This window comes from Caretta caretta, chromosome 3, assembly GCF_965140235.1.
Source record: "Caretta caretta isolate rCarCar2 chromosome 3, rCarCar1.hap1, whole genome shotgun sequence".
NCBI classification, from domain to species: domain Eukaryota; kingdom Metazoa; phylum Chordata; order Testudines; family Cheloniidae; genus Caretta; species Caretta caretta.
In genome coordinates this window covers 205,801,837-205,827,959 of record NC_134208.1, presented here as the reverse complement: position 1 = coordinate 205,827,959, position 26,123 = coordinate 205,801,837, and the positions used below count along the sequence as shown (strand labels likewise).

The window sequence follows — 26,123 nt, the reverse complement described above, 5'->3', positions numbered from 1 at the left end:
AGAAACACAAAAGTTATCTGCAACCAAACCTCAAAGACCTTACTGGCTACTCATTCAGTCATGTCACAGCTGGTGACAGAGAAGCCTCAATTAGCCTGCACTAAATGAAGGGAAAGTGGGGGAAGAATGTAAATAAGAGTGAAAACAGGGAAGAAGGGAAGGATGTCATATTTCTGTGGGTCACTGAGTTCAACGAGTGCAAGCTCAAGCCCTAAAATATGTCTCACTTGCACCCTATTTCTTTTTTTCTTTTCACATGATGCTGGAGAATGGTCTTCAGACCTGCTGTTCCTTCCGCTAAAGTCGAGACTCAAAACTTCCAATAAATGTAGCTTTTCCTCCCTTCGCCCTCATTTATTTCTGAACCAACTACTTCGGCAGCAGTATTGCTTACTCGCAGCTCCCTTCCACGCTGTTGCTGTTGTCCCCAAAGCTGTCTTCAGTCCCCCAATTAAATAAAGCTCCCCTGTATTTTGCACACCCATATCTTCCCCCCTGCCATGAATGGAAACCTCAGTCTGCATGAACTGCTGACTTGCACTGGTATTTTGCTGGGCTATATGGAGAACCAATGGAACTAAGAACCTTGTGGAACTCGTTAGTTGCTCTTACCTGTCCTGCGAAAAGGCCACACACACCGATTATACAGAGAATGTTGAATACGGCAGAGCCAACGATGGTTCCGACTCCTACGTCTCCTTTTGTGATAAAAACACCTGAAACACAAGTTCAAGGCAAACCGTGTAAGTCGGAAAGAACAGGGATCCTACTCCAAAAAACTGCACCCCGCTGCTGTATACAGTAGAACTTCAGAGTTACAAACACCTCAGGAATGGAGGTTGTTCGTAACCCTAAAATGTTCATAACTCTGAACAAACATTATGGTTGTTCTTTCAAAAGTTTATGACAACTGAATAATGACTTAATACAGCTTTGAAACTTTACTATGCAGAAGAAAAATGCTGCTTTTAACCATCTTAATTTAAATGAAACAAGCACAGACACAGTTTCCTTACCTTGTCCAATCTTTTTTTAAACTTTCCCTTTATTTTTTTAGTAATTTAGTTTAGTTTAGTTCTGTACTGTCTTTGAATTTTTTTTTTATTTTAGTCTCTGCTGCTGCCTGATTGCATACTTCCAGTTCCAAATGAGGTGTGCGGTTGATCGGTAAGTATGTAACTGGTGTTCATAACTCTGAGGTTCTATTGTAGTCATTTGCCTGATTCTGCCACTTTGACTCAAATTTAATAGGACAACTTGTGGAGGAAAGTTAAAGGGTGAATAAGGAGGCACAATCTGGCTCTTTGATAGGATTAGTAAGAATGTGTTATCAAAAGTGCTACAGTAATGGGTACCATAGAAATAAATGTCAGCGAATAAAAAATAACCAGCTAACGTCACCTGCTTGCTACAAGGCTGTTGAAATTCAGCTGTTGCTAGCAGGGGTCTGGAAGAGTTTCCCTGACCATTGTGGCCTGGGATTTTTTCCCCTCAGAACCATGCTACACAAGGGGCTCTTTCTACCAAGCCGGGGACTGTGTTCTAACAAAGTAGTGACCTGACCATGTTGGAACATGGTCCCACCTGCACAGCCAAATCATGCTGAAACCATCTTACCCTTTTAGGATAGCACGGTCCCCATTTTGGTCAATTTTAGGTGAACAGATTTTAAGATCCAGAAGGGATCATGTAGTGTATAATGCAGGCCATAGCACTTCCCTGAATGAATTCCAGTTTCAAGTCCAACAGCTGTGGTTGAATGAGAGCAGATCTTTTAGAGAAACATCCAATCTTGATTAAAATATTTTCAGTGATGGAGACTCTGCCACAACCTTTGGTAAGTTGCGCCAGTGGTTAATTACTCTCTTGCTGCACAGATGGGTATAAAGAGGGCTACACACTTCCCTCAGTCCAGGCTGTTTATAGCATGATTCTCAGATCAAAATCCCTGTCCCCAGTGGTCAAAGGAACCACTGCTAGGACCGTGCTAACAACAGCAGTCGTGAAACTTGGTTGAAATGAGCAGGTTCTGCCGATTCTGAACCAATTGTGTAGAAGAAAGAAGCCCCTCACTCTTGAGCATTGCTGCAATAGGATAGCCCTCTATTCTGCCCCCCCATAAGCAGAGTGCTTCTGTGAGGGAGCCCTCAGATCCTCTGTTCTACACCGTGCTCATCAAGGTAGTATCTGAGCACCTTCCAGCAGTGCCTTAAGCAATATGGCTACGCATCCTTCTCTCCTAAACTGAGCCTTCTGGTGGGATGAAGGACAATTTTTTAAAGCTCTCAACTAATCTCTCCCTATGAAGGTTTTGAATCCACAGCTTCACAAGCCAGCAGCCTCCACCAGCCCTAATGGCATGCCCTTGTATGTGTTACAGAGAGGGTCGGGAATTTCTCACCACTTTCTTGGAAGAGAAGGAGGGGCTGGTTGGACATGCGGGAGAGCTGCTTGCATAGATCACCTGTGCACACACCTACACCCCTGTGCTCCAGCGCCTCATCCGAAACAAGACCAACCATAACCCCCCCGCCGATCTGCACTCAAATTTCTATCTACACTGTAATCAAGCTACGTAGCCTCTTGACACAGTTAAAAACATCGTTCTGTCTTGCAGCGTAGATGGGATTGGCCCATTCTCGAACTGTGCTTCATCATCTGTAATGGACACAAACATGGCCATTGTGTGTGTGTTGGTACAATTTAGCAGCGTGTTAATCTATTCACAGTGCACAGAGCCTGGATTATGCTTGGTGACGCACACTGTACATAAAAACAGAAATTCAGGAGTTTGTTCTTTCATCCACACCGGGAGATTATACATATAGCTCCTAGACTTAATAAGGATTTACCACAATTAATCTTCCATGCGTCCATGAGAGAACAGGTTAAGAGTTATTACAACTCTTAGAGTCATTTGGCAACTCCAGCTGTACTTAATGCCTTTAAAAACTGTTTAAAGAAGAAATGGCTGGTTAGTTAGTTACCTATAACAGATGTAAACAACTCAGGAGCGGAGCTTCCAGCTGCCATGAAAGTTGCCCCAGCCACGTCTTCACTAAGATGCAAGCGCTGCAAAGAAACAAATGAAATTATAACACTGGCACGTGAGAAGGAATTCAACAGAAAAAGTTAATGTCTGTCTGAGCAGGACATTGCTGATATGCTTAAATGGAAAGAAGGGACGAACCAACAGGACAGAGAGGCATTAGTTACCTTGGGGAAATATTGCATTCTCAACCTAATAAAGCAAGATGGTTGTGCCTTCTGATCTCAATTTACAGAGGGCTAGATTGTTCCTTTGGGCACTGCCCTGTGCAGGGCAAGGTATATTAGCTGCAACACCCCAGGAGGCATGATGACGCCCCTCTGAGTCACAATTCCTCCCCATACACATGTTGTCTCACCTACTCTGGCCAGTACGTGGTGGGGGCTGGGGGATGAAGCCAAGTTCTTGCCCATGTGCTCTGTGGAGTACGTAAGGGTGTGATTACCCCAGACCCAAGGTGCTAACTTCCCTGTATGGGATTTACCCAGCAGCAGCTAAAAATCTCCACTGATAATCAGGGACTGGCATTCTCTTAAAATACGCATACTTACCAAATTTCTTTTAGCTCTAAGAAACCCCAAAGCCCACTTCTAGCCTTCATCGCTATAGACAGACGGAGGTTGTTCTTATGTGAAACATTATTTCCTGAGAGGAAAAGCACTCACGACTGTGTACATATTTCATTGGTATAACCCTTTTTCAAATATCTGCTTAGTTAACTATTTCCTATATGCTTTCTGCAGTCCCACCATTCCATTGGTGCGAGCGACAGCTCAGTAAATGGGACCAAGCTACTGAAACCAACGGGACCATCTGACACCTCCCATTGGTTTATGCGAAGAAGCTAGAAAGTGACCCCCTTCCAATACGGCTGCAAACCGCTACCTTGTTTCTACACAAAACAGACCCAAACACGTAAGCTGCCGTGCCTGGCTATGGGTCAGCAGTGGAACGAGGGGCAGTGGGATGTGAAGGAAATGCTTTTCAGACAGCATTGGTTGTTCAAAACAACAAACAGCAAGCCAGCTGACAGGCGCGCTAAACACTTTTCCTCTATCTTCCATTAATTCCCACTGAAACCTGAAAAGAATCCCTTGGTGCATTGTATTTTTACCACAAGAATCTCTGAGGGTTCTTCATAAATATTAACCTCAGCAAACTATGTATATGCAAAGATAAGGTAGAGAGTTAATTTACTCTGCAAAAAAAAAAATGCAGAACAAGCAATCGAATCCTCAGTTAACAGTTCAATCACAGCTTCATTTTCTCACAAGGGTGCCAGATACCCTTAACTCTGCCCCCATCACATGCTAATCATACAGTCTTTCATATATAATATGGGGGGGCAATGGAAGAGGAGGTGGGTGGGCAGAGTCTGGCCTCCATGGGAGGCAGGAAGCTTAAAAGTGTTATATTGTCATAATAACGTGACAAATTGATTGAACAAAAAGATTTTCTGAAAGTGATCTAACCCGGACTAAAAATATTGGGAAAGACATATCTAGGATCAAAGGCAGATCTCCCAAAGGGCTAGTTTCTGCTGCACCAGGCTCAGTGGAAACACAGATGCAGGCATTGTATCACATACAGCCTGTACCCTGCTGATACCTGCGGAGGAGGGATAATCAGTCAAGGGTTATGCTTGAGTTCGTACTTCCTAAAGACAGATTATTATAACAGTGGCTTCCCTGGGACAGAAATCTGAGACAATGTATTCAAATGGTCATGACAAGCTGGGTAGTCCAAAGACACGGAAAAGGAGGTAAAAATCTATTCCACAGTAATATCAGTTGGGGCCTGTATATGCTATTATAACCCTAATATTAATACACTTCCAATTCTGATTAAACTAAACCGAAAAAGCCATTCTTATTCTGGAATAAGCATGTCCACATGAGGTGCTATTGTGGACTGTCAATTGCCAAGTGCTTACAAGCTCCTAGGCAATAGAACTTCCCTAATGTGACCAAATGACAGTGAGACCTCTTTCCAATGACAGAATTTTGCAAGTTAACAAGTGAGAGAACCTACTAAAAATATACCAAGCATACCATGTCACCCAGTAGGGTTGCACATCTGTCACCTTTAGTGATATTGAATAATCCCCGGCTCTCAAAGCCTCCCTATTGATTTCAACGGGACTTCTTGTGGAGTAGACAGTTACTTTGTGTGGGGAAGGGCAGCAGAATCCAGCACCAGATGTTATCCGAAAGTGTGATCAAACTATTTCCCCTTTAGTCTGAAAAAGGCAGACAAGGGGGCCAGGAGAAAAGGCAGTAGAGACCCTTCCCAAGTTAGCTGGGTCGCTTTCCCATGAACATCTGAATGCTAACACTGAAGGCTATGACCATGCAAGTTGGAAGTTTTTAAGACAAGTCATTTCAGATTAAGACAAAAAAATAAGTTGGAGCAACTCTGAAAAGAGGATCATGTATTTCTTTCACTGTCACAGAACTCGAGAACAGCTTGAGGTCATCGGAAAGAAAGGACTTTGTGTCCCAAAAAGGTCACCTTTGAGCTGAGAACAAATATATTGAAAAAAAACCACTTATGTTTTTGAGAAAATTGATGCATCTTTGGATAATCATGGTTAACATGTGTTGTTAACCTATATCACATTGCTATGGTCTGCAGTATGATCACATTTATCTAATACTTGTTTAACCACACTCCCTCTTCTCTGCACCACAACTGTATCTCTGGCATGGATCAGTTGCCCAGTCACCCCTTTGATCATCCATATGTTTTTCGCTGAGACAAGGCTGTGCTGTATTCCGATGAACCAGAAACACCAGTACAGTTTATGAGTCAGCTTCCATCAGAGCTGTCAGATAGAAATGATTTTTCAACTAACCTCCCACACCTCCTCCCCCAGCTCAGGAGCAGCTCTGTTTTCAGGAAGATGGATAATTGTGGTTCTGCCATCAGGGGAGATCTGCAGGTGTCTTTCCCAATTGACAAAGATCTCTAAGTGGCAAAACCAATCTGTATTTTCTACCTGCTGCACAGATTTCGTAGCATGGAATTGGCTTTGGGAAAGATTTGAAGACACTTCAAAAATACTGCCCACGCTCAACAAATAATTATCTTTCTGTGTTTATTCAGGCTGGGAAGAACTCCTTATCTTCTAAAATTTCATCCCGCTGGCCTGACCCAAATGGGGACAGTTTCCTTTGCAATTGCTTGAAATGTGTGAGAGCAGCTTTTCTTGCTGCTGAACAATTTATAATGGAATTAGAATCTTGCAGGGAGGTCTGAAATCCAAATAAGGGATCAGAGCCTTAGCTAATGTAAATCAACCATAGCTCCTAATTTATATCAGCTGAGGATCTGGCCCAGTGTTTTAAACTGAAGTCTGCATTGTGACATGCACTCAGCAGAATTTTTACCATTAATCATTATGGTTATTATACATTCATATTGCAGTAGCGTGTACAGGCCGGCGAGCTCAGGGCTCCCAATGCTAGGTGCTGTAAAACATAGAAAATGAAAGGCCCTGCCCCAAAGATCTCACAGTTTAAAGACAAGACAGCAGGTGGGTGGAGCAGAGAAGCTGGTTGGGGTGGGGACCAAGGTAGCAAAAGTAACAGAATGTGTGCAATTCTTAGCCAAGCAGGAGGAGCACAGATATCCCTCCATCTGCCCAGTGACTGCACAGATAAGGAGACTGCTGCATGTCTGTTGAATTTTAAATCCAAACCAAGACTTTGTTGAAATCAATGTCAGGGCAGTAGAATCCATATTTGTGGTGTGTGTAGGACCAAAATAGTCCTCTTTTGGCCAAACTCTGCCCCTTTGGGTGACCTGTTTGATCCAATGTGATGTAGAGAGGGTTTAAAACATCATTTGAAACTTGGAAGTATCCAGTGGATCAACATTTTCATGTCAAAGTCAAGGTACATCTTAATTTCTCTCATTTTCCCCCCAAGAATTGGCCAGTGCAGCTGATGGAATGATTTACAGGAAGTTTCTCAGAATTTAGAGTGCAGAAGTTTAAGAAGCTGGAAGAACTGTAATTTTGCAAATTTTAAAATTTAGCTTTACTGGAAAAATTTCTATTTTAATGTAATCCAGGCTCAAACAGATATTTTTCATCAGAAGGTTAAAAATATGCAATTGTTGGCCATCTTTGTCAGAATTACAGTATGCTATATTGTATTTTTAGAAATGTATTACTATAATTTTTATTTCAGTAGCACTTAGAGGTCACAGCCAAAACTGGGAACGCATTTTGCAAGATGCTGAACAAACATGTACTAAGGGACAGTCCCTGCCTTGAAGAGCTTGTAAATTAAATAGATAAGACAACCAAATGTTGGGAGAGAAGAAACGTCAATAACCTGTGGGGCACAGAAAGGGTAAGTGACTTGCCCAAGATCTCTCACAAGAAGTTTGTTACAGAGCCAGGAACTGAACTTCTGAGTCCCAATTGAGCAACTTAACCACAAGACCGTTTTTCCTGGGTATTTCTTAAGGTATGTTTTTAACTACATAGTATTTATGCTTTATTTGCTAAAGAGAGGGGTGCTCTGCAGATATAACTGTTCTTATTGTTATTGAAGTGGCAATCACAAGCTTTATAAGGGTACCCTACAAATATTATTTGTCCACTAAGAAATGCACACGCAGGCGCCCGTAACAGAAATGCACAAAGTGGAACCAATCATTTACGCGATATTATAAATCAATGTAAACACAACATCTGTTTTCTTACCCATTAAATTTAAAAAAAAAAAACCCAAATGAGAAACTGTAATATAATGCTATCTACTATGGACACATCTTGAGGTTTTCAAGGGAAATTGCTACTAAAGTGACATGCAAGAAATATCTACAAATACTTACTTCACTAATCTTTTCCAATGAAGGGACAAAGAAATCATCACAGACAATTGCCAAAGCGTAGAACATATACATGGCCTGAAAGAGAAAACATAACATTGAGTTTAGAAGGTGCCAGGGAAAGACACAAATTGTAATGTCCCACTTGAACTTGGATTTTTAAATTCTATTGCTACAGCAATTTATGGGACATCTAGTAGTTTATGGAAGGATCATGAAGTATTTATCCAAAACTCTTACAAGTTATCAAGTGCCACCGTCACTTAGTATCAGACAGTGACAAATGATTCTTTTAAGTTCTCTAGATGTTGCTTAAACACATTCAATATCTCCTTTATCCTCCTTTTCCATAAATTTGAGGTTTTTTTTAAAGTATAAGTGTGTTCCATGAAAAACTGAACTCTCCAGAAGGGGTTTTCAATTGCTAATGCTTCAGTGCAGAGCAAAGAAGTGTGTTTGTGCTTAGACTCCCTGGAATGATACCTAGAATTCTAATCCTAGGACTTTATTTAATCCAAAGTAATGCTAGTCTTAGAAAGAACTCCCCTCCCCGCCCCCACAAATGAGTGGCTGGAAAAGATGTAAATTCATCATTTTAATGTTAACTAAAATCATAGGGCCCACTATGGCTCCTTGGGATCTGAACTGAGTTGGGGAGACGCAGGGCCATGCAGCACAGGAGCAGATCCCCAGCTGGTTTAAATCATTCAGTTAAGGATCTGGCTTATTATGCTTTTGCAAAGCCTTATGCACCCAGTGGAGCTGAGGTCAGAGCAGTGAGGTGCAAGACTCCCTGGGTGACGGGTTAGCCAGGGCTTCTCCCAGTGTGGAATGGGGAGGGAGACACAAGAGGGAAGGCAGAGTCCTCTCCCCAAATCTAGCTAGTGTGCTCCTCTGGGTGCCTGCAGCCAAATTATGGCTGCTCTCCCCATCTAGTGCACTCATGCAGGGTCCGTCATAATTTGGCTCTACAGGTTTTGTGGAAAATGAGGTATATGCTGTATTTATAAGCCTGGCATCCCCAACAGAGATTAGGAAATGGTCTGTCTCAATCAGCTGCCACGGAACAGCCCCAGGGTATATTGGGATGCTACATTTCTCTCCTGGATCTCATTCCTGGCAGACTACAGTACCTGTAAAAAGAAAAGGAGTACTTGTAGCACCTGAGAGACTAACAAATGTATTTGAGCATAAGCTTTCGTGAGCTACAGCTCACTTCATCAGATGCATTCAGTGGAAAATACCACTGAATGCATCCAATGAAGTGAGCTGTAGCTCACGAAAGCTTATGCTCAAATAGATTTGTTAGTCTCTAAGGTGCCACAAGTACTCCTTTTCTTTTTGATTAAGCAAATCACCCTAACCTTAGAAACTCTCTCTCTCTGCAATTTTACTTTTTTTTTTTAAATGCATAGTCTGTCAGATGGAGTAAACTGACTGGGTATGTCTGAAAGTGAACAGTACAGATCCCCAGAAATAAATGCTTTTTACAGCTGGGTCCATAGAGCACACCACTGTATCCCAGATTCCCTTCTTCTCACATTTCTGCTGAGGGCATTACAACCTCAGTTGCCTTTCCAGCCTCGGAGTGAGACTGAGCTGTTTCAAAGTTCAAAGCAGTCTACAAGTTTTGTGCTGCCTGTCATATCCCTTGATAGCTCGTAAAAATAATGCTACACAGGAAAAAAAAAAAGACAAGACTGGTTTGAACTCATAAAAAAAAGCTATAGCCAGCTCTGGGCCCAGGGGTGGCACACTGTGTTGTGTTGCAGACTGATTTCTGGACCAGGACTGCCGATGCTGGCTTGCAGAGAGCCAGTGATGAGTAGGCATGGTGCAGAGGTAAAGAAGCATAGGCCCCAATCGTACAAACACTTATGTATCAAGGGCCTGATCCTGCACCATGGACATTACTGGCAAAATTCCCATTGACTTCAGCGGTGCAGAATTCTGTCCCAGTGGGATTACGCATGTACTTAAAATTAAGCACACACATGTTTGCAAGATCAGGGCCGTAGGCGCCACAGCAGGGGTAGGGAATGTGCAACGGTACAACAAACTGTTCTCAGTGCAGCTTTTCTACCGGCCTGAGCACCTAAGAACAGGCTGTCATGATCATCGTTCTCCACTGGTATCAAGGAAAGAAGAGTATTTTAAAAAACCACCACCATCACACACAGGGCACGTCTACACAGCAAAGACAAACCCACAGCTGGCTTGTGCAGGGCTCTTTCATTGCTGTGTAGACTTTGTATTCGGGCTAGTGCTCGGGCTGTGGGACCCCAGCCTGAGCCTGGAAGTCTACACAGAAATGAAACAGCCCCATAGCCTGAGCCCTGTGACCCTGAGACAGCTGGCATAGGCCAGCCGCGGGTTTTTCTTTGCTGTGTAGACGTACCCCAAGCCACAAAGCGCGGATGTGCCATCACACAGCATATCAGTCCAAAGCAGTAGGAAATGAGTGTGGACAGTGTTGTCATTAATGTTAACTGGATTCAGATGCACATATCTATATACAGGAGAACCTCAGAGCTATGAACACCAGAGTTATGAACTGACCAGTCAACCACACACCCCATTTGGAACCGGAATCAGGCAGCAGCAGAGACAAAAGAAAGCAAATACAGTACAGTACTGGGTTAAACGTAAACTACTAAAAAAAAAAATAAAGGTAAAGCAGCATTTTTCTTCTGCAGAGTAAAGTTTCAAAGCTGTATGAAGTCAATGTTCAGTTGTACACTTTTGAACAAACCACCATGATGTTTTGTTCAGAGTTACGAACAACCTCCATTCCCGAGGTGTTTGTAACTCTGAGGTTCTACTGTATATGAGGGATTGTTAATTGAGTTACTTAATTTATCTGAATTGTGCAACTTCAGCACCACAGCTGTTTGTGGCATTTTTATTCAGCATTAGCCACAATAGATTAATTTCCCAAATGCCTCTTTACTGAATTTATACCTCCCAGGGTTTCTTTGTGGGTTTTTGATGGTTGTTTATAAGGTGGTTTTAGAGAAGTGGAATAGAGACCTGTGGGAATCAGTCTGGAATTCTGATGGAATTATGTTTGAATAAAGTCAATTATTTGTCCTCATTTGGCTTCATTCTTCGTTGCAAGTTAAATGATCACACACAGTCATATTTATTTTCTGGTCATCTTTTTCCATTACAAAACCTACGACCCAGTAACCACACAGCTTGATAATTGTTTGGGGGCTAAACTAGGCCTTCCCAATTCCCTCGCCCTGCTGACATGATCTAACCACTTTTCCCATCTCCCTGTTCTCTCCCTGGCTTTTTTCAGCCAGCAGACTTTTCTATAAAGAGGAAATGCTGATCATAAAATAAAATGAAGTCAGGAAAGAATCCCCATATTTAACTGGAAAAAAGGGCCCGGTTTAAAATGAGAAGAGGAGAGATTTGGGCAAATGGAAATCTTTAATGACAAGGAGAAAGCAACAGATACAAAATGAATGAAATATAGAAAAAAACCCACAACATTTTAATATATTATGTTGTTGACAGTGAGAATTTTAGGTTGATGCTCAACTGAAAAAGAAATCCACTTTGGAACTGTCCAAAGAACTCTAGAGACCATATTTAAGCGTAACTTGGGCTTACTGCCTGTATATGAAATAACTGTATCATGGGCTGCATACGCTCTAAAGCCAGGGGCTGAAGTACTGAGAGGAAGGCCGAGGAATTTATAGCCCAGGATTGGCTATTGCCAAGTTAACAGAAGGTGCCCTGAAGCTGAAATATGCACATTTGAAACTGAATATTCAAACTGGAACGAAAGACCCCTAAAAACCAAGAGGAGCCAAAATCAGATGGTGAATCGGCTGACTGGGAATGATTTAGATCAAAAGAAAACATCCTTTTGACAGCTCCTCTCCCTGTTCATCTTCTGCCATGGTTCCCCTCCTTTCTCCCTGGCACCCAGCCTCTTCATTCACCCTGCCCCACACAAAGTAAATACAATATGGTTGACGTCCTGCTTTGAAAGTGAATTGGGAGACAGAAGCTAGGATGCTCCCACAGGTAAATGTGCATGTTACTCTGCTCCATGATTAAGGTTGCAGGTACGTTTTCTTTAGACGTCCTACTGTAGTCCCCTGTCTAAAATTCACAGACATAAGAATATGGGCCTCAAAGCTGATAGGTTAGTTCCAGGGTCAAGGCAGGATTTTTATATCTGCTTTGAAGCTGTTTTGAATGAAGGGTTCCTGAACTGCTGCATAGGAAAGTTCAAATTTAATCTATTGTGTTCATCCAGTCTGTGCAGCCACTCCCAGCCAGCCACTCCCACATATCTACCCCCTCACATCCATCACACCTGCACCCACCCCTCACTCACACACACACACACACGCACGCACACACAACTGTATGCAGCCATCTGCTCACATGCTCACTCCCGCCTCCCCCTAATAAAAGTGGAGTGGGCCTCTTCCCCTTCTCTACAGCAAAATCAGTAGGGGCACTCGGAATGCTCGGCTGTCCCTCCCCTCCTGAGCCAGGGGGCAGGCCTCGGTACCGCTGTGCTCCTCAGCTTCCCTTTCCCATCCTGAAGAAGACAGTAGTGATGCCTTTGGGCTTCTGCTCCCACGGGTTGCACATGTGGGCTCCCAGCCCCGTGAATGTTCCCAGAATGCTTGCTTTACACTGGCTGCTACTGAAGGGACGAGAGGTTGCCATTTAAGAGTGTGTAATACCATGTGCCATGCTCCCCTGGGAATGGGAGATGCCATTGTTCTCACGGCACCAGTGTACCGCCCCTCCACGGTAAGCAATTGGCTCCTACGGACAGCTGTTTTATTTTTCAAGGGATTTAACACAAGCACAGTGGAGGAATAAGGATGCAGCAGAGAACACGCTGCGTTGGCCCCCTGGCCGCCAACTGCACCAGCTGTGCTCAGGACGGGGAGCTCTGCCGCCAGAGATGGTTCAAGGGAACCAGGCCACGCTGGCACCCATGTGTTGTCCCTGGGTAAACCCTGCCCACCATTAGGCTCCCCAGACCTCCCACAAAGGGAGGTTTCATCTGCTTTCAACCACCACAACAATCCCCCAGTGGACTTCCTGCCACTGGGGGCCCTACGCAACGTTCCACAGTAGCTGGTAAAACATGTTGCCTCTGTGGTCACTGCCACTATTCTGATGGTGTCTTTATTTGCTTCTAGGACACCCAATACCTTACTCATGATTCTAATTTAGAAGAGGTCTTGTTCCATAACGTGCACGTTACCGATTGCTTTGTGTTCTCTCAGGGAATTCAACAGCAATTCCTTCCAACCTGTGGCTGGTTGATTCTGTAGGTGCAGTTCACATCCTGGAAGTCTTCTCTCACTCTGTCTATAGTTTTCTGGGTAATTTTAATGAGACAACATTTTACACCTAGACATGGATTGTTGGTAGAGCCTCTGATATATAAAATATATATAAAATAAAAATCTATATTAAAATCATGTATTTCTTCAAGATAAACATATCAAAATGAGAATTACTGGTCACAGAGAAAGATATTTTTTAGGAGCCTTTACTGTATCTTACTAAAGAGATGCAAATGAAGTTACATAAATCTCCATTAGGAATTACAGCATACGAGGCTGTTTTAATTTGCTGTAAATACTGAAAATCTGGTCCCTTTATAAAACTATTTTTAAATGTAAACACTGTCTCACACTATTTATCTACTGTAAACATTTGCAGCGACTCAAACTCAAGCAGCCTAACATTTATTAGGGACCTTCTTACATTCTGCATATTCATTCATCTGTCAGACAGTCGCACTCTGGCTTTTTGATCGTTGGTGTTTTATTGATCCTATTGCAAACCCTGATTCTATTTGTCTGCCTCTTCTGCAACCATCTTTATGCTTTCTTCCTGTAGCAGGGTGAGCACCCGCTCCAGCCCTGAAGGGGTTGGAAAAGCGCTGCAGAGGGCTGGGGCTGGGGAAGGGAGCAAAACCTCGGCTGATTGGGGGAAGTGGTGGCAGCTGGGGGCCACGCCCCAATCAGGGCCCAGCTGGCTCTATAAAGGCTTTGAGCCAGAAGTTCTGGGAGAGACTCTCTCTAGCTTGGAGAGAGAGGGACCTGGCTGCAAGGGCTGAGAAAGTACCCAGATTGGGAGCAGGGCAGCTCAGACCTAGGAAAGCTGCAGGCCTGGGAAGGCCTATTAGGTATGGGGGGTTGCACGGGCAGCAGGTCCAAACCCCCTTGCCTGTGATGAGGGCTTATACTGCAGTCTGCCCCAGGGAGCAGGGGCTAGTTGGTGACTGGCAGTAGACCAAGACTGAAGTGAGGTGGGGATAGTGGGTGGGGGTTCCCCTGGGAGGGGGAGACTCAGAACTGTGGGGGTACTGCCAGGGGGCAGTACCCAAGACAAAGGCACTGGGGTCCAGGAGGGGGTGAGACACCAGCTTGAAGGAGGCGCTCTGGAGGCTGGATGCTAATTCCCTGAGACAACCAGCAGGAGGTGCTGCCAGGTGAGTCTGTGCTCTGTGACACTTCCACATTACCCCATATGCCTTGGATGCCCTCTCTGAACTGATCTACAGGGCAACTACTCTTCTTTTAAGTCCTCCCACAAGGCTCACTTCTGCTGTAAAATTCACCAACTAGGTCAAGGCCCACCTGGAAAAAATATGTATGTTTTATCCTTCTTCCTCCAGCCTTCTTAGCTTGTGAGCTCTTTATAGCAGTGCCAAAATTACTGTATGCCTGGACCTAGTCCACTGTGGGTGCTACCTTAATACAAGCAATGTTAAATAATAACAAGCATCCTGTATGGAACATGTAGTGGGGGAAAAAATAATCCCAACTACAGTATATAATGAGTAAGGCTACGATTATGTTATGGAAGACATGGAATCTGTAGCCTCCAGAGACCTTCATGACATTCTCTGCTTCAGCCCCAGGGGCTGCAGGACTCTGGAGCTGGCAGCCATGGGTTCCAGGGACTGGAGACAGGGGGCCCCTTGCAAGGTTCTGGTGACAGACTCCTGAGGGGGCCCAGTGATGGGCAACAGCCTCACACGGATCCCTTGGGCAAGCGGCTGGGAGTGTCCTGTCCTGTCTTCTCTTCAGGAAAAAATGGCCCCCCTGCAGCTCCCCGCCGCTGTGGGCAGAGGGGGGCCCCCCTGCAGCTTCCATCTGCCGTGGGAAGAGGGGGAACCCTACAGCTCCCAGCCACCATGGTGGTGGGGGACACCATGGAACCACAGCAGCAAAAGTCACAGATAGGTCATGGCTTCTGTAAATTTTTGTTTATTACCCGTGACATGTCTGTGACTTTTACTAAAAAGAACCATGACAAAATCTTAGCCTTAATAATGATCAGTTCTAAATGAGCTGTTACCACTCAAAAAAGATCTTGGAGTCACCATGGATAGCTCTCTGAAAACTTCAGCGCAATATGCAGCAGCGGTCAAAAAGGCTAACAGAATCTTAGGAACTATTAGGAAAGGAATAGAAAATAAGACCGAAAATATCATAATGCCACTAATAAATCCATCTTTTGCCCACCCCATGAATACTATGTGCAGTTCTGGTGATCCCATCTCAAGAAGGTTATAGTAGACTGGAAAAGTTTCAGAGAAGGGCAGCAAATATGATCAAAAGTATGGTTTCAACATGAGAAGAGACTTGAAGGATTAAGACTGTTCTCTTAAAAAAGATGTGACTAAGGGTGGATATTTTAGAAGTCTATAATATCATGAATATCAAAAGTGTCATTTACCCTTTCCCCACAATACAAAAAACAGGGTTCACATGGTGAAATAGGCAGCAGGTTTAATACAAACAAGAGTAAGTACTCTTTCACCCAACTAACCTGTGGAACTCATTGCCATGGGAAGTTGTGACTGCTAAGAGTATTACTGGGTTCAAAAAAGAACCGGATAAGTTCATGGAGAATAGGTCCATCAATGGCTATTGGCCAAGATGGTCCGTGATGCAACCACATACTTGGGACGACACTAAATCTCTGACTGCCAGAAGCTGGGAGGAGAAGTCGGGGTGGATCACTCCAACTCCCCTGTTCTGTACACTCTTCCTGAAGCTGTGGTACTAGCCACCGCCAAAGACAAGACACTGGGCTAGATGGTCCATTGGTCTGACCCGATATGTCAGTTCTTATTTATGCAAGGTGGATCTTTTGGGCCCCATCCCCAGTGGGCTACAACTGCTGAAGTAAGCCCAGTTGCTTGTGTTGGGTTGTGCCAATATGTAGAAAAGTTTTGCATGGGACTATTGTCCAAGTCAACAGAGGCTCAGACACTGGAGGGCTTAGCATGCATTTTGGTGAGGTTCAGGACTGATATCGATTTTTACAAATATTAACTACTTAAATAGTAGTTTACATACAACCCTGCGCTGTGCCTTGGGGCGTGTAAGGTGTAAATCCGGCCCTGGGGATCAGTCTAGCAAATCATACTACTCACATGCTACTGAGCTGCCCCTTCTTCTGGCCTGAGCTCCTGCTGGATGCTCAGAAGAGAAGCTGGCTCAGCTATAGGCAGATGGCTGGCAGGCAACTTGCAGTGGCCCAAGTGCCCTCAGTGATATCTTGGGTGACAAGTGCCACCCACTACTGTACATCTGTGGCCTTCCCAAAAATCCAGGGACGTCTGGCTAGGGTTGTTCTAGAACCCAAAGCTCAGCCCTAGGTAGCTGTGCTGGGATTGTGAACAACAACAACAATCATAACTTGTCTGTTTCCTGAAGTTCACAAGATTTCAACCCTAGCCACTAGTGTGGGAAAATGGCTAAAAACATTTATTCTTAATGAAAGCTGAGATTCCTATTTACATTTCTGGGTCCCACAAATTAGGGGAAGCCCACAGCCATAGGCTTTGCAGGACTGCAAAAGCCGTCTTTAATCTGGACTGACAAATCCCCAAAGGCACCGTTCAGCCCATCTTACTCAGGCAAAGCACCCACTGACGTTCACCAGGAATAATGAAAGTCTTTTGATTATCATCAGTATACTAGGTACCATGGGGCAAGCATCTAGACATGTCAGTGTCTGTTTGTAGGACAAAGATGCCTGAATTTCTTGACTTTAACAGTATATCACAGTAGGGCTAGTTCCTTCATGGGACTTAGACAGTAATGGGAGTTTTGCTGAGTAAGGAATCCTGAAGAAAGCCCTAAGGCAAAGATTTACGCACATACTTAACTTTATGCACTGGGTCTGTTCATGGTGCATGAAGGTGAAAACCATGCATAAGTCTTTGTGGCATCCAGGCCAACATTTGGATCAGTATTCAAGTATTTGATGCAGAATGTGTGACACCAAGGCACTAAGGTTTTCTGAAGAACTTTCAGTATAGCTTTTTATATCTTTAAATATTTTATTATGTTTTCATGATAATTCCTTGTCTGATCTACATTACCGCAGAAATGCTAATGCAGGCACTCAAGCAGGAAAATGGCAAGTGGGAATACCTCTGAAACATGACCTTTACTCCAGCAAAAAACCAAGAGAGAAATGCTAGAGATAAGCAAGAAATGAATTGCCTATTTGTTATGTGAGAATCCACATATTTTCAATTATAAAATGGCGTAGGCTCAGGAAGCAATCTAATGACTCTGATAACTCACCCAATAAAAAAGTAATACAATTTCCTTTGCAGGCACATTGGTAAAAAGGAAAGACAAATAGCAGAAAGATCATTATTTTCTCCTACATTTTAAAAGTTATTTTAATTTAGATGAAAATAAAGCCAATGTAAATCTTGCCTGGAAGACTATAAAACTGTTGGTTTCAACAAACCTTGGCTGTTCTCCTCAGCTCTAGTTATTTATCTGAATTGTAAACCTTGATACTAAATAGCAGCATTCTCATCCTTCCATCCTTTTTGATATTGTGTCATGTCAATTTGAGGATAAGAAAGTTATAACAAAGCAAATAAGTAGGCTTATAAACTGGATTCAGTCTAAACAGTCAAAAGATGGGTGGGAAACAGACACAGAGAAGTAAAGTGTACCCACTGAATTCTGGGAGTGGGTGGGTGCAAGCATTGGAAGGCCCCTCCCACAGCTTAAGGGGAGGAGCCATTAGACACAGGGTTCAAATATAGTCAAGTGTATCTCAGTTTTCACATCAGGGAAATAAGGATAATACAGCTCTACTTCCCTCACAGCAGGGCTGTGAGGGAACTACTACTTAAGTAGTTACTTTTGTTACTGGTAGCAAACATTAATAGGATGTGTGCAGTCCTTAGCCAATCAGGAGCAGCACAGATATCCATCCATCTGCGTAGTGACTGCACTTATAAGGAAACTGCTGCACATCTGTTGAGTTTTAAATCCAAACCAAGACTTTGTTGTAAACAGGGTCAGGGCAGTAGAATCCACATCTGTGGTATGTGTAAGACCAAAACAGTTCCCTTGTCACCATGCCTTTGTCACGTGGCATGGGTCAGAATCCATGGACTTCGCTACATACTGTTACAGCATGGACTGGAACTTTGGAGGAGAAGAAACTTCCAAGAGAAACCCCTCAGGGGAGTTTCCTAGGAGCTCTCCATGGTGGAGGTTGCCCTTGTTCTCCCTAGAATGGGTAAGAGGGATTCAGCCTCCAAATACCATTGATTTGGTGGGAACTGCAGTAGGCCGGAACCACCTGTGCAAGGCCTTGTCTCTCTCTGCTGGCTCTTGGATTGCCTGCTAATGAGCTGTCGCTGTCTCTGGAACTGGCAGCTACCTCTGAGCCCTACTTGGACTGATTCAGCAAGGTACTCAAGCCCAGACCTAGCTGTAAGCACACAAGAAGCCCCACTGAACTCAATCAGTTAAACTTTGGCACATGCTGCCGCTGAATTGGCACCTTCAAGGGGAATTCCCAGCCTGGGATTGTATAATCTTTGGAGTGAATTTCCTGCAAGCCTCAAATTTTATGTCTTATCTTAAAACATACTTTTAATCCTACTGTGTCTTCCCTTGCTTCACATGGTCAGGAAAGGAGGGAGGAAATGGTATTTTCTTTCCAGTAGTCTTCATCTCACCATAGTTCCCAGCCTACAAAGATGTTTGCTCTTCATTCCCATATTCTCCTGGGATGGGTTAGGAAGCAAAGGTAGGTAGGTTTCTTACATCAGCAGAAGGAGGGCATTTTTCACCATTACCTTTGTGTGTTTGTGCCCTTATTACCCAGGTCTCTGTGGTGTGGTTCTATCTACCCAATGGAGTTGAGATGACACACTCACATTGCTGAATTTGTCTCTTGCCCTCAAGTCATAATTACTGTACTTATGAAGTGTAAACTGAGTGAGTTAATGGATAACTCAGCTTTGTTCACCTTTGAGGCTTTGATACTCGAAGTAGGGCTGGTCGGCAAATGGATTTTTTTTGGTAGAAATTTTTGGAAAAAAAGGTTGACATTTTCCATGAGACATTTTGAATTTTCATCAAAAACCTGGCAGAAAAGGTTTTTGGTTTTCAGCTTTCCAAGGAAACGTCAACATTTACTGTAGGAAAAAATACTTTCCATGAAAATTTTCATTTTGTCGAAAACCCAGTTTTCCATCAAAAAAACAGTTGAGACAGAAAATTTCTATGAGGGCAGACTGGAGTTTGGTATCAAAATAATAAATGGTGATTTTGAAGACTATGGACCAGATTATCATTTTCTCTAAGGGCCCTTTATACTGGGCCTGTGAAATGGGCATAAATTAAATTTATGCCCATTTTAAGAACGCTTTACACTGCCAGTAGGGTGCAAAGGGGCCTGTGCAAAAATGAGAATTTGGTCTTACAAATATACCTGGCATGATCCTTAACTAGGGTCTCGTGCTGCTACTGCAATACAAATAAATCATAATAACAGGGAAGCACAAACATTATGCTTTATAGAAAGGATGTTGAGAAACAAGAAGTGGGCTTTCCAAAGGAGCCTAAGAGTGAAAGTGCCTACATTCCATTGAAATATAACTCCTTCGTGGAAACTTTATTTTCTAAAAAGATGCCCTGCTATTTATGTCTTGCTACTATCCATTTTGCAGCATATAGTCAGTCTGCAGTGGGTCCTCCCATCATGCTAGGCATCTTCCCTTTTAAAATGCATTTTAATGCCTCCAGAAGCACTAATCCACACATCATCACTCTTAATTGAGTGTGCTGTCTATATTTGATATAATGTATGTTCATCACAGAGCACAGGATACCATTTGCTTGCCTGGGATTCCTACAGTCTACTATTGTTTGGTAGCATGGCTCTCATCCTGAGAAAAAGCAAAGACTTAAAAGGCAAATCAGGTCATTACAAGCTCTGCAAATTGTCCATTTCAGCATCTGTCTCAACATGAGGCACAGAATTTCTACTTACTGTATGCTTTTGCTTTTTTTTTTTCCAGGTCACACAAGGTTGTTATACTCTGTGCTACATGCAGTAGATACTGTCGGCAATTAGTCTGGACAGATACCGTACTTATAACTGACCGTCTGAAGTGCATGAAAATCCTTGTGGGAGTCTTTACATGAAAACCAAATGAAGTGAGAACTCTACTTACATCATTTGCAAATGCAGACAGGACCATGAGTATCAGCAAGGGGAATCCATGCAATGCCTGTCAAAAAAAGGTTTCACCCCTCCATCCTGAACTGAAGCAGTTGAAAGTCAGTGTCCTTTTCGAATGAAAGTGCATCCAGCCTTCAGTACAGAAAAGCAGCCCTCAAAACCAGTAAGGGCCTGATCCTGCAAACTCTGAAGCATGCTCATAACTTTACTCATGCAAGTAGCAGCAGTGTACTTAGAACATACAAAACACAGATCCCTGCAGCCCACTGATTTTTTTTTAAAAGGAGTAGAATTGCAGCCAAAAACAGCACTGAGATTTCAATGGCATTACTCACATGAGTAAACTTACACATGTGTTTCAGTGTTTGCCTGGTCAGGGCCTAGAAGAACATTAAAAGTAGTGACATAAAACTATAAAAGTGGGGAAATTAGCATGGAGTGCCATGTGTCCTCTAACCTTTTTTGTACATCAGGCTATTGTGCCTACCTGCAATGCAAGGTGTGGTGGGACACAGGACCTGACCTGAAGGGCACTGAAGACTATGGGAGTCTGTTCACTGACTTCAACCAGCATTGGATCGGGCCCGCACAGCACAACAGATTTGACCCATCACTCTGATTATTCTCTTACAACCAGCTCAGTGTTGCTGAAATGCTGTTTTGGGCTGGGATTTGGCCCCTTTTTTAAAATTAGTGGGCAGCAGCAAGCAGCGGTTGTGGTGTAATAAAGCACAGAGTGGTTGAACAGAAAACAATTTGGTTCCCAAACTGAAACACTGTCATAGGGGCAACTCAAACACCATGGCTTTGAAATCTGACAGCAGACCTGGAGGGTCTCAGGTTTTGCATTCAACCCAAACTTGGCTTGCTGCTGCATCAGCAAGCCTACAGCTCTCTCGCTGGTAGCTGATCAGCTTTGCCCCATGGTGTGGACTTTCCCAGAGGCAGAACCAGACAAGGATAGATAGTTGCAGTTGGAAGACAACATAAGGCGGTACTGGGCAACTGTTTCTGTGCCCTGAGAACTCTCTTGCATGGGGTAACACAAGGTCCCTCCTGGCTAATGTGTAAAGGCAGATAGTGGGATGATTTGGGCTGCAGTGTCATCAATGTATTGATCAAAGGCAGCATCCACTCTCCTTACTGGACAATGCAGTCTTCCCAGCTTTCCTAGTGCATACACAAAACTGAAGCTTGCATGAGAGCTAGGTGGCTAATAACTGATCCAGATACGATATGAAAGCTTGACACACAGAAGCCAAGACACTAGTGTCTCCACCTCTGGATTCAATCGAGAGGGATTTTCATCTCTTTGCTTCTTCCCTAACATTTATGGTAAGTTCAGTCCTTGTGGGCATCACAGAAGTGGGTTTTGAGGTGGTATTTGAACAAGGAGATGGTGATAGCTTGGTGAACTGGGACTCAGGCCCTACCACAGATAGGAAAGGGCATGAAAACAAGGACTGGGGTGCAAATGGGAGAAAAGAAGGAAATTAAGTGTCAAGGTTGGTGTTGGAGAAGAAGGCACACAGGGGAGGCAACGATAGCAGAGGACGTCCAAAAAAATTAAGCTCAGGTCAATCTTCATTGAGCAACGTTTAGCTCAGCACGTCTTAAAGCCTTTAAACAGGCAACGTATTTATCTGGCATTTTTCCTCCCTAAAAGGGCATTTTAAAAAATGAAGATACAATGCTTTGCATAAAAGGATTACAAATGCCAGATTAAGTAATTATTTTCTAAACCATGCTTCTAACACACAAGGACAGGAAAAGTAATCATGGCCCTCTACATTGGAGCAGATGACATATCTTATTTGAAATGTGTTTTCTTGGGCACGCTGATTACGAATTATAATTTACCATATTTGTTCAATATATCTTCCAGTTATTCATAACAGTACTTATTCTAAGATTAACTGCTGCTTTATAGACCTAGCACAAGGAACAAACCATCAAAGTAGTATTAAAATGTGCTAGTGTTCAGTGATATTTTTCCAAGAGGATATGGGAAGAGAAGAAATACTCTGTCCCTGAGGGACGTATCAGTTTCTTTTACTTACCCACACCCCATTTCTGCTTGCCAAAGTCAGTCAGGACTAAGAACTCATTAACTCCATTCTATCCCCTTAATTCACTTTCACTTCCAACAACCTACATCTGCCTCCTAGCCAACAAAGGGGACTCCTTAATCACCTACATTGACAGGTATGGGGGGAAAGGAAGGAACTAGCCTCAGATGGGAAGATTTAAAAGGCCCATGGGAAGAGCCGTGTGTGTGTGTGTGTCACAATGTAGCCCTGAGTGCCACTCTGCCAAAGGGCCTGTCGATGACCAGCCAGCAGAATGAAACACCAGTGACTAAAAGGCTGTACATAAAGCGTCAAAGGCTACAATACTATACAAATGTAGAAAACTGATACGTCAGAGCGCCGCACAACTTGGAAAGCAATTATAAAGATACACTCAAATTACCTTGACATTTCCTGTATTTAGTTGGATGCAACCTAAAACTCATAGAGCCAGATCCTGGCCCAGGCTAAGACCTCCTTGCATGGCTCCAGTGCTTCAGAAAGGCCACAAGGCCCTATTAAATGGGCATGATGGGATTCCTACAGCTTTGCACCACTCCTCGTGGGGCGTGTGCCAAATCTAAAATGGTGTTGGTGATACCAATCCAGAATATCAGCCCTTCGGGGGCTGTTACAAGGTTAGCATAGTTTAGAGCAGCCATAAGGTTGCTCTAATTTACCACAAAGGCTGAACCAGCCCACTCTTGCCCCAAAGAATGGGGGGCGCGCAAAGGCAGCTTAAAGACTCCTTTTCCCTTTCTCTTATCTGCACCAAACACAGCTCTGGCACAAACGAGGATCTAGGCTCTACATTTTTTAAGGAGGCCACATTGCTGTCACCAAAAGCGCTGTAATTAGTAGAGGCACGGCCGGCCTAGCCAAGAAGAGCGTGATTGGAACTCATGAATATTCTTCCTCAGGGCAGCTGCCAGAGGAAATCCCACTTCTTTGACTGCAGAGGAACTCTGCTTAGGTTAGCGGAGGTGGGGGAGACTGCTTTTGGCTATGCCTCCCCACTAGCTGCAGCTGAATATGCAGATCTTTGTACAGTTTTTCCAAACTCATTGTTTGTGCTTCGAATCTCAGACTCCCAGAAGTGCTGACTCTTTCGTCATTGGGGATAATCTGTCAACGAGTAATTAATGTCTTTCCTCATCTTTTCCTTTTCCTTTTCAGGACCAGCTTTTGTATGGCAGGAGTGAGATAGAAAAGGTGTGGTGTAATGGCTCACTGCATGACAGTGAGCTATTATGTGTTGATCCTGCTCGACTTTGAGAAGTTAATCTCCTGTCCCTCCTGTGTTCAGGTTAGAAGCGGCTCGCACTATAGAAAGGCTCTGCATCTGGACGCACTGCAGATACAATGGAGAAGTAGAAAAGGCATCCAATGACACTAAAAGGAAAAGAAGGAAGGTGAAAACTGGACCCATTGAAGTCCATGAAAAAACTGCCATTGACTTAAATGGGGAAATGATTTCACCCAGAATCTCTAGAGTTATTGAGTCATGTCACCCAGTAGCAGCTCCCACTGCAAGGGAACCCTGTCTGGGCTGGCATGTGGCAACGTGAAACTGTCAGAGGCATGGGAGAAACAGACGTGACAAAGGTTTAGGTGATCCAAGGACAATGTACTCCATTTATAGAGCTAAGTTGTTAGATACGTTCCTACTCCCTAGCAGCGGGACTCAAAAGAACAACTCTGGAGTAGCCTCCCACCTCTGTGTGTCTGATCTACCTTGTTTGGGGCTGAACTACAGTAGATCAAAAGTTCCTTGAGGAATGGACCAAGTCATCTGTTTGTTTGAAATGGGCAGAGCCTATTGTAGGTGCGCCTACCTAATAACAATGAAAGCCCATTTATCCAACCATGCCAAGCTGGGTGTCAATGTTCACATCACGAGCAGGATCCTACCATCAGCACTAGGTTCCATTGCTGACAATAGGGAGGTTTCATGTACAATTTGTTAGTTGTGTGCATAAAGAGGAAAAAAACAGACCACACATCTAAGAGTAGCCTTCCAATTAGGGGTTGTAGTAATCAACACAAGAACTCAATATGTTTTCCTTACATTGGCGCATTTTTGCAGCATCAGTTACAGCTCCCATTGCCTTTCCCTTTACCGCAATGTCTATTTGCCGGCTCTAGACACCAGCAAAGCAAGCAGGTGCGTGGGGTGGCACTGGCCCATCCGGCCCCCAAGCTGATGCTGAAGTCCAGGTGGAAGAGCCGCAGTGGGTGGCCAAAGCTGGCCCTCGGTCTGGGGTCCAGCAGCAGCAGTGTGGGGGGTGCCCTGGGGCAATGTGGTTTGTGCTGCTGGCAGCAGCCAAGCCATCTGGTAGGCTCCAACACATAGACCATGGGACACTCGGCCTGGGGGCCACCCCATGGGGCACATGGAGCCGCCTACAACTGCCGCAGGGTGGCCGCCCCCAAGCGCCGCAGCCGGGGCTGGGCAAAGCGGCCCGAGCCACCCAGGGGCTGCGGCAGGGCGGCCAGGAGCAGCAGCAGCGGGGCCATAGAGGGGACCGGTGCCCGGGGCACTGCCGCTCTCCGAGGCTCCGCTCCCCGCCGGCTGCTCCCTTTGGGGCTCCTCAGCCCCCTGCCGGGGCGGTCTCCCCGGCTCTGCCTTCACAATTCCCAGCCAGTCCTGGAGATGGGAGCCCCAGCTGGAGGGACCCTCGGCTGAAGCGCGGCCCTGGAGCCCCGCTGCTTACCCCGACCCTTCCAGCGCCGGACCAGCTGGAGGCGAGGGGGGAGCGGGAGGAGTCAGGGGCCCCCTGGGCACTGGGAAGGAGTCAGGTGGATGCAGCCTCCGCCCCTGCTAGTGTCATGAGCGGGATGCTGATGACCTGCCCTAGGAGCGAGTTACCAGTGACCCAGGGCTGGGTGGCAGGGGATGCGGGTGGGGGGGAGGGTTGAGAGCCCAGGGCTGGGGCAGCAGGGGGTGCGGGTGGCGGGCGGGGGGAGAGCCCACGGCTGGGGAAACAGGGGAGAAGGGCAGGAGTCCAGGGCTGGGGTGGGGGGCAGCCAAATTTTTTTTTGCTTGGGGCAGCAAAAAACCTAGAGCTGACCCTGATTTCAAATATCAGATTAAGTCCCTCTCTTCCCTTCTAACTTCCCACCCCATCAGTTAAAACTCTGCCATTCCAAAATATTAGCTTTTACCTCTTAGTAGTATGTTAGCTGCTTTATACAATGTAATGCTCCATCAAATCACCAGAACCACTCAGCTCTCACTAACCAGTCTGGATCGGTAGGTAGGTTATTTTATCTCTGGCACATTTTCTTCCACCAGCTTTTCTATAGGAACTAAAGCCTGTGTATAATTCTCTGTCTCAGTTAAAGCCCATTTTCTATAGTCTAAGGGCCAGATTGAATTTGGGATGCATCTGGCCACAGATCTAGACCTTAACTAAAGGCTGGAGAATGCTAGCTCTGGCTTAAGGTGGAAATTGGCACTGGTGGCAAAGCCATCAACCATCTGCTCTTGAAGCTGATATGTTGAGTCCATCAATGAGAATCTCACCTCTTCTACTCAAAGTCAAAGCTACAAAATCTGGGCATGGTCAATAAACTAAATTGCCGAATGCTGCTGGACAAAATATGACTATATCTCAAAAGAGAAAGATTCTACTGTTTAG

At 44.5% G+C, this 26,123-nt stretch overlaps 1 protein-coding gene across 3 annotated transcripts in view; it reads right to left on the bottom strand.

Annotated features, from left to right (window-relative positions):
• SLC24A3 (solute carrier family 24 member 3) overlaps positions 1–26,123 on the bottom strand; it is a 324,638-nt gene that overhangs the window by 84,678 nt on the left and 213,837 nt on the right. For all 3 annotated transcript variants that reach the window (XM_048842455.2, XM_048842456.2, XM_075127266.1), the window contains 3 exons: positions 7,895–7,969; positions 2,988–3,072; positions 613–716 (listed from right to left, as the gene is read on the bottom strand). In XM_048842455.2, coding sequence (XP_048698412.1) covers positions 613–716; positions 2,988–3,072; positions 7,895–7,969 — 264 coding nt within the window. The remainder of the gene's footprint in view (positions 1–612; positions 717–2,987; positions 3,073–7,894; positions 7,970–26,123) is intronic.